Source organism: Herpailurus yagouaroundi, unplaced genomic scaffold, assembly GCF_014898765.1.
Source record: "Herpailurus yagouaroundi ecotype Mexico unplaced genomic scaffold, PumYag 142, whole genome shotgun sequence".
In the NCBI taxonomy this organism is placed as follows: Eukaryota; Metazoa; Chordata; class Mammalia; order Carnivora; family Felidae; genus Herpailurus; species Herpailurus yagouaroundi.
Window position 1 is genome coordinate 19,102,714 of NW_024412397.1, and position 11,852 is coordinate 19,114,565.

An 11,852-nucleotide genomic window follows, 5' to 3' on the forward strand; every position below is an offset into this window, starting at 1 on the left:
CGTAATCAAGCCTTAGAAATACCTTCTATTCCACTCTATCTACATCTAGGTCTGGGTCCCATCTCCCCTCCATAGTAGCTGCCCAACTACTCATTCTGCTTCAGCCCACTCTCCCACTGCAGTCCATTCCAAATAAAGGTGTCCGGAAATGGTTTCTAAATATTCCATAACAGCGTTCTCCTTTCAAAAGGACCTCTGATGATTTGCTAATGTTTCCTCTTCAATGTAGTCTACAGTGTTTTACTCATAGTTTGTCCTTAAATTGAGGCATCTTTTATTCAATAAAGTTTATGATGAGCTGATGAGCTGTTTTCCAGAATATTATAAAACTAATAGCCACAAGTTACTGAACAAATAGCACTGTTCAGGGCTCTTCAAATACGAGAGTCACCACTGACAAACAGCTGGTAGAGTTATACCAGTTATAACAATTATAGTCCTTTTGGGATCCTGTTTTCACATCCTTCTTGTACTATCATGTATTGTCTGTCTTGACACGTATAGCGAGCATCTTATTACCAAGAATTTCGTATTGGCAAAAACCATTTAAAACGAAGCACCTGAAACCCAGGCCAAATTTTCAAAGTAAAAAGTTTTAAAAGTTTCATTAAGAATTTAACCAAAATAAAATAAAATAAAATAAAACTGATTTTGTTTATACTGCATTTGGCCTAGCAGCATGATTACAAAGATTTTATGCTGCAAAAAATATGCAAACCCTTCAAGAACTTTTCCCAAGGTCTTTCCCAATCCGTTCAAATTATTTTCTTCTAAAAGATCTTCACGAATTTTCTTTCTTAACAGTACACTGGTCTAACTCTACCCAATCTTTATTTCTTAAGAATTCACAATTCCAACTTCAACTTGGAAAGGATCTACCTTCTACTGCACTTGCATATCATCAGATCACCACACGCTGGCATCCACAAGCATAATAATGCAACAGAGACAGATGCTACTGTTTAAATAGAGTAGGATTTTTGATTGGGATTAATTTTATAAGAGGGGCACCTGGGTGGCTCAGTCAGTTAAGCGTCCAACTCCCGATTTCAGCTCTGGTCATGAACTCACAGTTTGTGAGATGGAGCGTTGAGTCAGACTCTGCACTGACAGTGCAGAACCTGCTTGGGGTCCTCTCTTTCTCCTTCTCTCTCTCTCTCTCTGCCCTTCCCCTGAGTGCGCTAAGTAAATAAATAAACATTAAAAAAAAAAAAAGAGGTCAGTCCATTAGAGAATATTCTGATATATATTTTTTAAATCAGGGGTGCCTAGGTGGCTCAGTTGGTTGGGCGGCAGACCCGCTCAGGTCATGATCTCACAGCTCCTAGTTCGAGCCCCACGTCGGGCTCTGTGCTGACAGCTCAGAGCCTGAAGCCTGCTTCAGATTCTGTATCTACCCCTTCCCTATTCATGCTCGCTCTCTCTCTCTCAAAAATAAATAAACATTTAAAAAATAAATAAATAAAAAATAAAATAAAATAAAATAAAACTCCAAACCATAGGGATTTGGAAAATGAATGCATAGAATTCAAAGATCCCTTATTGTGACTTTCAATGACTCACTTTTGTTGATAAGTAGTAGTGAGCATATCTGTGAGTTTAGTACTTTCTTCGTACCTAAGCATCGGAAATCGGAAAGCTTTGCAGAGAACTCTTACGTGATATGACATGGTCCATATACTGAGGTAAGTACGGGGCCCAGGCATCAATGGCTTCCTTCCGTCCCGCTTGCTCAATTCTTCTCAGTTCAGCTAGAAGCAGGGCCTGCGCGGCTTCTCTGACCTGAACAGGAAACAGATCCAAATGAAAAAAACAGAAAGCAGATCAGTTGGTGAGGTGTTTAAAAACTGGAAAGTTCATAATGAAATGAAGCTAGAAAATATACAAGTCACATTAATTTACGGGAGAAAAACTACAGACCAAATAGTGAATTAAGTATTTAAAGTAGAATAAATTGGATGTGGGCAAATGAAAGACATTTTAATGAATGAGCTCACTGAAAAATATTTTAACACTAATAGACAGAATATGTGAACATTTACACAGCATTGGGTTTAAAACTTCATTTTCCAAAGCCTTTGAAACATTCTTGCACTTTCATTTAGCATTTTCACTTTAAAATCTCCGTGTCATTGATCCTGTTGAAAGTCACTGTTAGAACTTAAATGTATCTTCTCTTTTTGCCTGAAGAAATTTAACCTTATCTAGTGAGTTTCTTTGTATGATATATGCTAAATCGGTACTGTTTATACAAACTTATGTATAACTCCGCACGATTCATGTGTCCCTAAGACGTGCTTAAACAATTTGTTTTCAACAAATAAGCAAAGTACATTCTTGTGTACTAATACTAGTTCTATAGAAGGAAACTAGTTGTCAAAGTTACATCATCCCAGTTTTTCCTTCAATGCGGCACACAACTTTTATTTTGCAGTTTTAGTGTTCTTTTGGCAAATTACCACAAAACACAGAGTCAAAGAAGCTAGTCAATTGTCAAGTGGTGTATCAATCAATTTATTAACTCTTTATAACTGAAAATGTAACTCAGCAGTGTCTGATAAGAGTTTAAATAAAAATTCCTTTTAATTATAACTGATTTTTGAAGTGAATTCAAAAACAATTCAATGCAAAACCACGAAGATTTGAGTATGGTGCGATTCCACTTGGAGATGAGGGAAGGGAAACCAGATGCAGGGAATATCTATATTTTGATAAGTTCAAAATCTTGAATGATACAAACTGCTACAGGTAGACAGGTCAAATGCCATAATAAAGGAAATCCCTATAAAACATTTCCAAGTTCCTGGTGATATTATATTCCAAGCAGTATCTAATACAGCAGAAGTCCATTAACACAAAATAACAGCTACCATTTATTGAGCTCCTACCATGTGTCAGGCTCTGTACTTACTGTTTCACTTGCATTATCTGATTTGATCCTGACAGCAATCCCATGAGGAATATATTATTATCCCCACTTTACAAATGAGCTTCAAACAGGTTAAGTAAATTGCCCAGGGTCACAAAGTTAATAATTGGCAGAACTGATATTTAAACCCAGGTCTCTTCGAATTCCAAAGACTTTTATTATAACACAGTACCTTCCACTGGACAATGGCTATTCACTCAGAATTTGATTGGTGTAATTACAACCCAGTGTGTGATTTGGGGGGAGGTGTATGTGAGCATGGATGTATGTGTACAATCCATACAAAAACCAATACTTAAACAGTTCCAGGAAGTATATGAAAGCTTTTGTCAAATATTCACTGGATTAAAAAGTAAAGAAATTCGCAAGCTGTAACATTACTGTTTGGTATATAAACTGAGAAAAAAAAATCAGAAACCCATATTTTCTGTCACATAATAAACTGGTGAAAAGAAATTAGATAAGTATTAACCATTTCATCTCAAATTTACACATGTCTAGGGCGCCTGGGTGGCTCAATTGGTTAAGCATCCGACTTCAGCTCAGGTCATGATCTTATGGGTTGTGAGTTCGAGCCCCGCGTTGGGCTCTGTGCTGACAGCTCAGAGCCTGGAGCCTGCTTCAGATTCTGTGTCTTTGCCCTCCCCCACTCACACTCTGTCTCTCTCTGTCTCTCAAAAATAAATAAACATTAAAAAACAATTTACACATGTCTAATGCGTTCATGTTTTTGTTTTCTAGCCATATCACAACGACGTTACCTCCAAGCATCGATCTTGCCATCTCCGAGCCAGCATCTCTAGAAGTGGAGGCCTAAACTTGTCCAATCCCAGCAGGTCTGGCAGCATAACACAATGCATAGCAGCCAACTGACTCCATCCTGTTAAAATGTAACATAGTATAAATACTTTAAACATTTTGGCATTCCCTAAAGATTTTTCTTCAAATATACCAAAAACCAAAAAAAAAAAAAAAAAAAAAAAGGCAAATGTGCTAAATTGTATTGTTAAGGATTTCCACTTTTATTAGATATTTTATACAAAGAATTATATCAAATGTAGTTCATCTCTAAATCAAGTAATTGGTACTTATAAGAACTTTCAAAGTCTTAAATAAAAATAAATTTCCTCATAAAGTACATTCAAATTCTACAAGGAAAACAAATTTCTAAACAGTCCCTCGAAGATAAAATATATTCAGGGTTGAGAAAGTGTAGAAATAAACATGTACTAGAGTAATAGACTTAAAACCACTTTCAGTTAAAAGGGCATTCACACAGATATCCAAAGATAAGTTCATGTCACTTAAGGCCTGGCCATCTGTGTATGACCACCTTATCAGTCAACAGAGATGTCTTCTCTTGTCTGTCACAGGGCCTTTAATTAATACTTATCGACCTCTTTTCTTACAAAGTGAACCAGATATTTAATCACAATCATAACTGAGTAACATAACATCAACTTTGAGGGGAAATATGAATTCAGACATTTCATAAAATAAAAACTGGATAATCTAAAATTTACAAAATCTTAAGCATCATTAACTTTAATTTATGGGAGTAAAAGTTATTTTTTCCAAAATTCTAATCCATAATATGAAACTTAAGTATATGAAGAAAACAAGCACTGTAAGTCACTGCGATGTCTAAAAGCAACACTACCCAGACATTCTCAAATAGTCATTTCAACCCTGTTTTAAAGGTGTCTGAAAAATACATACACAATAAATGCTTCAGTCTTCCCAAATCACGCATGAAGCCGCTATTAGTCCACAATAATTACCATAACACCTTCTGGGGATAATATTTCAAGAAAAATGACCAAGAATGAATGCAAAAAGAATTGTCTATTACCATATACAAGCTGGGTTGTCTGTGATCGCAGAATTTTAACAAATCAATGTTTTGAAGTAATCTAAACTGTAGTCTTCTAAAACAACAAGAACCCAGGGCGCCTGGGTGGCTCAGTCATTTGAGCGTCCGGCTTCAGCTGAGGTCATGATCTCACGGTTCATGAGTTTGAGCCCTGCATCAGGCTCTGTGCTGACAGCTCAGAGCCTGGAGCCTGCTTTAGATTCTGTGTCTCCCTCTCCCGTCCCGTCTCCTGCTTGCGCGCTCTCTCTCTCAAAATAAATAAACATTAAAAAAATAAAATAATAAGAACCCTACCATAAAATTCAAAACTATTACTGGGATTGTTAAAAAAAAAAGAGAGAGAGAGAGAGAGAGAGAGAGAAAGGGGGAGAAGGAGAATGAGTGACAGATAAGGCACCTATCTAAAAATTCATCCTTTCAATAAGAAAATTCTCATCAACTGAGAATGTATGATTACATAACTTAGGTGATGAGCAAATACATTTTAGATTACAATTTCTTTCCAAAGAGGATATATATACATACATAGAGGATATGTACATATATATCTATACACACGCAAATATATATGTAAACATAAGTTACCACCTAATAATTTCTTTAAGTGCTTTAATGTCTCATGAAAGTATGAAGCGTATTTATGAGCTAAATTTTAATAGGATAATGATTCTCACCATGGTCCAAAGTCAACAGCTTTTTTTTTGAACAAATTACTATCTTTCACAATAGCTTAACAAACATGACCTAACTATTCTTGCTAAAACCCAGTGTTAACATACTAACCTTAGTACATGCCTATGACAGGGAAGCCAAACAAAAACTAAGTTACACTTTGGTGTTCCTGTGTTTTCTTTCCAAACGAGGGCTACTTAGAACATGAGCTCTCTACGCTTAATGGATATTGTACCATTCTTTCCAGTTGAATGGACTGGTAATGCTGCTTTTTAATAAAGAGTCCGAATCAATCTGGGCTATGTTTGAGATTTTGTAAATTTCTTCCTTTTTATATTATACATCCTGGTGAAGGCTGAGCCCATGATGAAGAGAGTGGATGTAAGTCAGAGGTCACAAGTTCTGCTAGGCTTCCAGGCAGTATAAATAATCCTCATGGGAAAAATAGGTTTGTGGATTCCATTCACATTTTCAGAGCTCCAAATATACTTACAACTAGTCTAAATCCACAGGGATAATATGGTAGTCTAACTACATCTTAAAAATTGAAATTATGGATTTTTGCCTCATCCAGAAACAGAAACAGTAAGGAGGATAAACAGGTGAATTCCTCACAGTCTGTAATCACTGGTGCTAATCAACATTCTGAAGACTTTTCATATGAGAATGTAGAGAGGCCCCTCACATCTCCCCCTCACCTCAGAGTAATGGTACATGCAAAATAAACTCATTAGTTCTAACACCAGAGATCACATGACAAACATCACTATGAAAACCAATCCACCTTTTAATATCTACTTCACATCAAAGATCGGCATCTCTGCCCTTCTTTAACAGCGTTCTAGATTACAAGAAACACAATTATGCCAGCCACGAGTAGCGTTACATTTTCGTAACTGGTCCTCAGCACTGACATTAGCAAATCAAGTTATAAAACGGAAACTTTAGGATATCACATATAACAAAACAGATAAATGTATAAATTAGATAAAAAGAACATGTCATATCAGAATAAAGCACAGACTGAAAGGGAGTTGTTAGAAAGTTGAGAGAGAATACCTTCATTTACTAAGAAACAGGTATGTAAAGCAGGAGTAGAAGCAGGGTCAGAGCCAGAGTGATCAGCATCAGACCGAGCGGAAATGACAGGAGCAGGAACTTGCAGAGAAAACAGAAGAAATAAAGAGGAGAGAATTGAGGTACAGCGGCTTCTGAAAAAAAGCTCAGTATTAGTGAAGAATGAAAAACAAAATTAGCAAAACATAGTAAATGGAGAACTGAAAAATGATGTTTTAATCAGAAGGGCATGATCGTCAAGGATTACAGCAGGGAAATGATACATCTGGACAGTAACCACATTGTAGTTCAAATTCTATTTAATATTCAAATTTATCAATGTATCAGCTAATATAAAAAACAGTTCTAAAACAACTAAGACTACAATGAAAAAATGACAGACATTAAGGATTAGCAAAAATATAATCCAATTTTTAAAATGTACCACATACTGAAAAGTTTTTGCTGGTCTTCATATTGTCGACTACATTTTTCTAATAATTTATTTCCTAACTTTACGTGTAAGTTATTTTCTTAACATCTGAAACCAACATCCACTGAGATCATTTCAATTTTCCACACTCATTTTATAAAAATACAATTTAAAACACACCAACTTGTATAGAATATATGTTCTTTTGTGAGAAGAACCCTAACATAGCTTCATTCTTTGAAGTTTAAAAAATATTTTTTATGATACAAATGCTTTATATTATAAATTACTGAGTGTTCTAATCCTTATATAATACATGCAACAACCCACACCCCACACTCCCAAAAAGTAATGTTACCAGGAAAATGTTTCAGCTTAAATTATCATATGAAAAGGCAAAAAGACCGTATGGCACACACATTCTACAACTGGAGGTCAATGTTAAGATTTAGAGGTCACCATTTGACACTTCCTTCCTATGGAGAAATTACCATATGTCATGCACAAGCATCTTCAAATTAATCCCTCTCCTTTCTTCTGTCATTGAACAGCAATAGGTTGGGGCTCCTGAACAGATTAAGCATTGTCCACTGAATGATATGTTTGTTTTTCATGCAGTGAAGTTCCTTTGTAGCTACAGGACAGCTGCATGAAAACAACTTTTCATAATTTCCACACAAATGCGTCATAATGTCAATCAGGCACGCGTGAGGTGGTAAACAGCACAACTAAGAGAAGCACATGAACAGTAATAAAAAGCAGGAAATCCAATTCCATAAACCCTAAGAAGCACATCTTGCACATATGAAAGTTTCATTTGGGAAATTATATTTTTTTTTTATTATCACAGGCCTGTTTTTTGTTCCTTATGAAATTAAAATGACTTTATAATGTTATGTTTATGAAAAACACAGAGCTTTTAATGGCATATTTCATAAGATCTTCAAGAATTCTATTGTAATCTTATAAAGAAATCTCAAATATTTCTTTTTTTTTTTTTTCAACGTTTATTTATTTTTGGGACAGAGAGAGACAGAGCATGAACGGGGGAGGGGCCGAGAGAGAGGGAGACACAGAATCGGAAACAGGCTCCAGGCTCTGAGCCATCAGCCCAGAGCCTGACGCGGGGCTCGAACTGAAGAAATCTCAAATATTTCTATGTTCCACTTAATAAATTTTTCATTTTTTAAATCATTTTTAATTATGAATTCAGTTATTATGGCCTAGAAAATATTCACTTCCTTATGCAAAAAAGTTGGCAAGCCTGGTTGGCGAAGAGAAAATTGTCAGGCTTTAGCTTTCATGCTACCAAAATTGTTGACAAAGTTCCTCTGGTGATTTTCAACAAGTGGGACTTTTTTCCTTTTTAAGAGAAATTATAGAAAAGGAGAAATTATCATCATCCCTCAAAAGGCTGTGGTGACTGTATCTGATTTTTCTCTTAAGTGAGAGGACACCAGAATTAGAACGTGAGGAAATTCCATACAAATGAATAAAAGTGCAGGACAGAGTGACCATTACCCTGGCCAGGACAAATAAGTAGTGGGATAAAAGCACATCTTCTCTAAGTCACAGCATAAAGGAAAGCAGAAATGCTACTGAGGAAATTGCTAGAATAAGTAATAATAGGTCTTAATAGAATAATGTTCAATATATGTAAGTTTATTTTTATAATACATGTAAGTTTGTTTTTAAAAATCTCTGCATCACCAAAAAATATTTCATTCAGCCTACTTCATAACTAAAACTGCAGAATCTAGAACTACTTTTATAATTAATTGAGAATACTCAAATTCTACTTGAGCTTTCGAAACTGTTCACACACAGAAAAAAAATCAGCAACAGAAATTTAAAAAGTACTACTTCTAAAATAAAAAGCTCAAGATTTAATGACAAATAAAAACCTGAAGAGGTCATATGTAGCACTGAGTATTAAAAATGTATACCATAAAGCATAAATGAGCATTTGGTTTCTTAAAAAAAGCGGCAATGATAATGATCAACTGGCTTTCTCTTATTAAGGATTTAGTAAAACTTAAGGGCAAAGTCTCAATGCAACTTCCAGTGATGATAGAAGTGGCATAAGTTCTATTATTTTACCTAGGAAATTTCCTTAATTTCGCAGCTAAGAGCCTCTCTGACTACTTACTATCACATGAACAGATAGGCAAAGATAATTGAACCCATGGGGTTAACACACACGTGCACACATGCTCTCTCGCTTCCCATTAGATAGCATCTATACATGTACAATACCCAGGGTTTTCTGTTTTTGAATAAGCCTATTTCAGTCTTCATATGAAATCGGACTCTGAATTCCAGTGTTCCCTACTGCCATTGTGACATGAAGAATGTATCAAGGACAGAAAGTGAACTTACTTTAGGTAGCAAGTTATTGGTCTAAACCTCAGTAGCCTCCTGGCACAAGAACACAAACAGCCCTTTCAATACATTTTTTAGGCGGAAAAAAAAATCTAGAAGATAAAGATTTCTGTAAAACCAAACGCAATGCTTAAAGAAGTTTTTCCAAAGCTTAACACTAACATATAATTAACACTATTTAATAATGAATCACTTTATCTAAAGAGCTGTGTGATAATCATGAAGCGTGGAGAGGGGTGGATAGAGGAGAAGGAGGCATTCCACACTAAGTTTTCCATCCAAGAGAGATCTTAGAGTAACATCTGCCCTTTTATAAACTTCCTTTATGTCTACACTTCTATGTCTCAGGGAGTTGAGCATTCTCATCATCTTTTAAATCAACATGAAGCATTAGGATAAATTGTTGATCAAGCAGTCTACAGAAAAAAGGGCTTCCTTAAAACACCATGGAGAAAGAGCACAAAAAGTCTAACGGCAATAAGGAAGTACAAAGGTCCAGGAAATAGAGAGGATAAGCACCTACCATAAAGCAGAACGAATTAACAGCCCAAGATGCTGTTCTGACAGACATACATCAAGGCAAATTAACAAGTGCTGATAATGTTTGAAAAATAGTAACTCTACTTAACCTATAGATCACCACTGGATTATATCAGACTTGGAATAAGTTCAGATGCAATGACTTGGCCTATAACTCCAGCCAGTGTTCAAAAAATAAAACTTAAAAAAATGTTTAAAAATCCCACTTCTGTAAAAGGTCTCCTTCATTACTAATATCCAACATACATAAATGAGCTAAGACCCAAAACAATGGGCGCTGGGGGGGAGAGTCTGAAGTTTACTGCAGTGAAAGTAAGGCTATTAAATTTTTCTATTTCATTTAATTAACAATAAGCCCCTACTATGTGCCAGATATTGGGCTAAGCATACAAAGAACTCATAAAGATTAACCAAAGTTACTCGGTTACTGAGAGTCTGGCAGGAAAAGCAAATAACTAATTAAAATATTATCATAAATTACACTTGTCTGAATCTCCTCCATTACATAGAAGCTCCTTGAAGGCAGAGATTTGTTATGTCAGCCTTGTAGATTCAGCACCTAGTTACTGACATACTGACACTAGAAACATAGAGAGAAGGTATCTATAGATCCATTCATTCAAGTATTTATTGAGTACCTTCTGTGTACCAGTCACTGTTCAAAGCACTTGTGCCAAATTAGTGAACAGAAAGAATAAAAGTCTGTCCTTTGAGCTTCCAAAGACCAAAGTGACATGCCAATTTTTATTAAAAGGCATATAAATTCAAACACAAAATTTTAAGGAGTCTTCAGGTCCATCCAATAACCTGATATATGTACTCCATATATGTTTCTTGCTACAGACCCTGGAAAAAGATGGTGAGAAATTATTGGTTAATTTACATAAATGTTTCCTGAAATAACTTAACAATGACTACTTCCTACTTCAAGTTTAGACAACCTGAATTAAATACATTTCTAAAAAATAAAACAGCAGATATTGTTACACAACCTTAGAACCTTAAATTGCTTAGATTTGCTTCCACACCTACCACTGAGTAAAGACACAACTACCAGCACAGACACAGTGTCACAATCAAGATAAGCACTAGAGACACAGACGAAAGACTTATGCCATGAGATTACTGAACTGATCAAGAGAAGTACAGTATGTCAGAATGTAGAGAAGCCTAAAGCGATGGGCAGATTTAGGGCTGTATAACCATGAACAAAAAGTTAGTTTGACATCTCTGATCCCTTTCTCAAGTGAGATGTTTTATAAAGCGCACAATTGAGTATCTAATAAATAAAAACTGTCTCTATCAAAAAGTACATGACTGGTCAGTAAATGTTAATTATTGGCAAAGACTGAATTAACAAGCCCACTGCTAGACAAAATAAACCTCCTGTGAAGAAATTATTTTCCAATGAAATACCCTGATAATGTGTATGAGAAATTATGTTAGCTGAACTCTCCAGATCATCTTTATTCTCAGACCCAAATGTCTATGAAAGGTCCAATCCCCAGCTAAAGTCTTTACTCTGTATAGATTATTTTGCAGCTGAACAAGTATTAGCCGACATGTAAGTGACAGTTTATCGAAAAGGAGCATATTCATGTTTGCAATCCAGCTTGAAAAACGGATTGTGAGTCAATGTGCACTGCAGTGGGAGTCAGGAAAAGAAAACATAAGGAGAGGAAAATGTTTAAAAGAAAACCAAGGTAAGAGAAGTCAGAGCAGAAAGACGAAATATAATACCCTAACTGTTGAACTGTAGTCCAAGAACTCAGAGCTTTTGTCCATTCTCTGACCACTTCTTATCCTAAACTGGTTGTTTTATGTTCATGAGTTATCTACTAGATATATAGATATAGATATAGGTATAGGTATAGGTATAGGTATAGGTATAGGTATAGGTATAGATATAGATATATAGATACACACACACACACACACACACACACACACACACACACACACACACA

The 11,852-nt window shown here is 35.5% G+C and overlaps 1 protein-coding gene across 8 annotated transcripts in view; it reads right to left on the reverse strand.

Moving 5' to 3' along the window:
* Positions 1-11,852, reverse strand: part of WDR7 (WD repeat domain 7) — a 354,164-nt gene that overhangs the window by 230,873 nt on the left and 111,439 nt on the right. For 7 of the 8 annotated variants that reach the window (XM_040478723.1, XM_040478725.1, XM_040478719.1 and 4 more), the window contains 3 exons: positions 6,534-6,632; positions 3,691-3,809; positions 1,659-1,782 (listed from right to left, as the gene is read on the reverse strand). In XM_040478723.1, coding sequence (XP_040334657.1) covers positions 1,659-1,782; positions 3,691-3,809; positions 6,534-6,632 — 342 coding nt within the window. The remainder of the gene's footprint in view (positions 1-1,658; positions 1,783-3,690; positions 3,810-6,533; positions 6,633-11,852) is intronic. The other variant, XM_040478724.1, reaches the window with a different exon arrangement.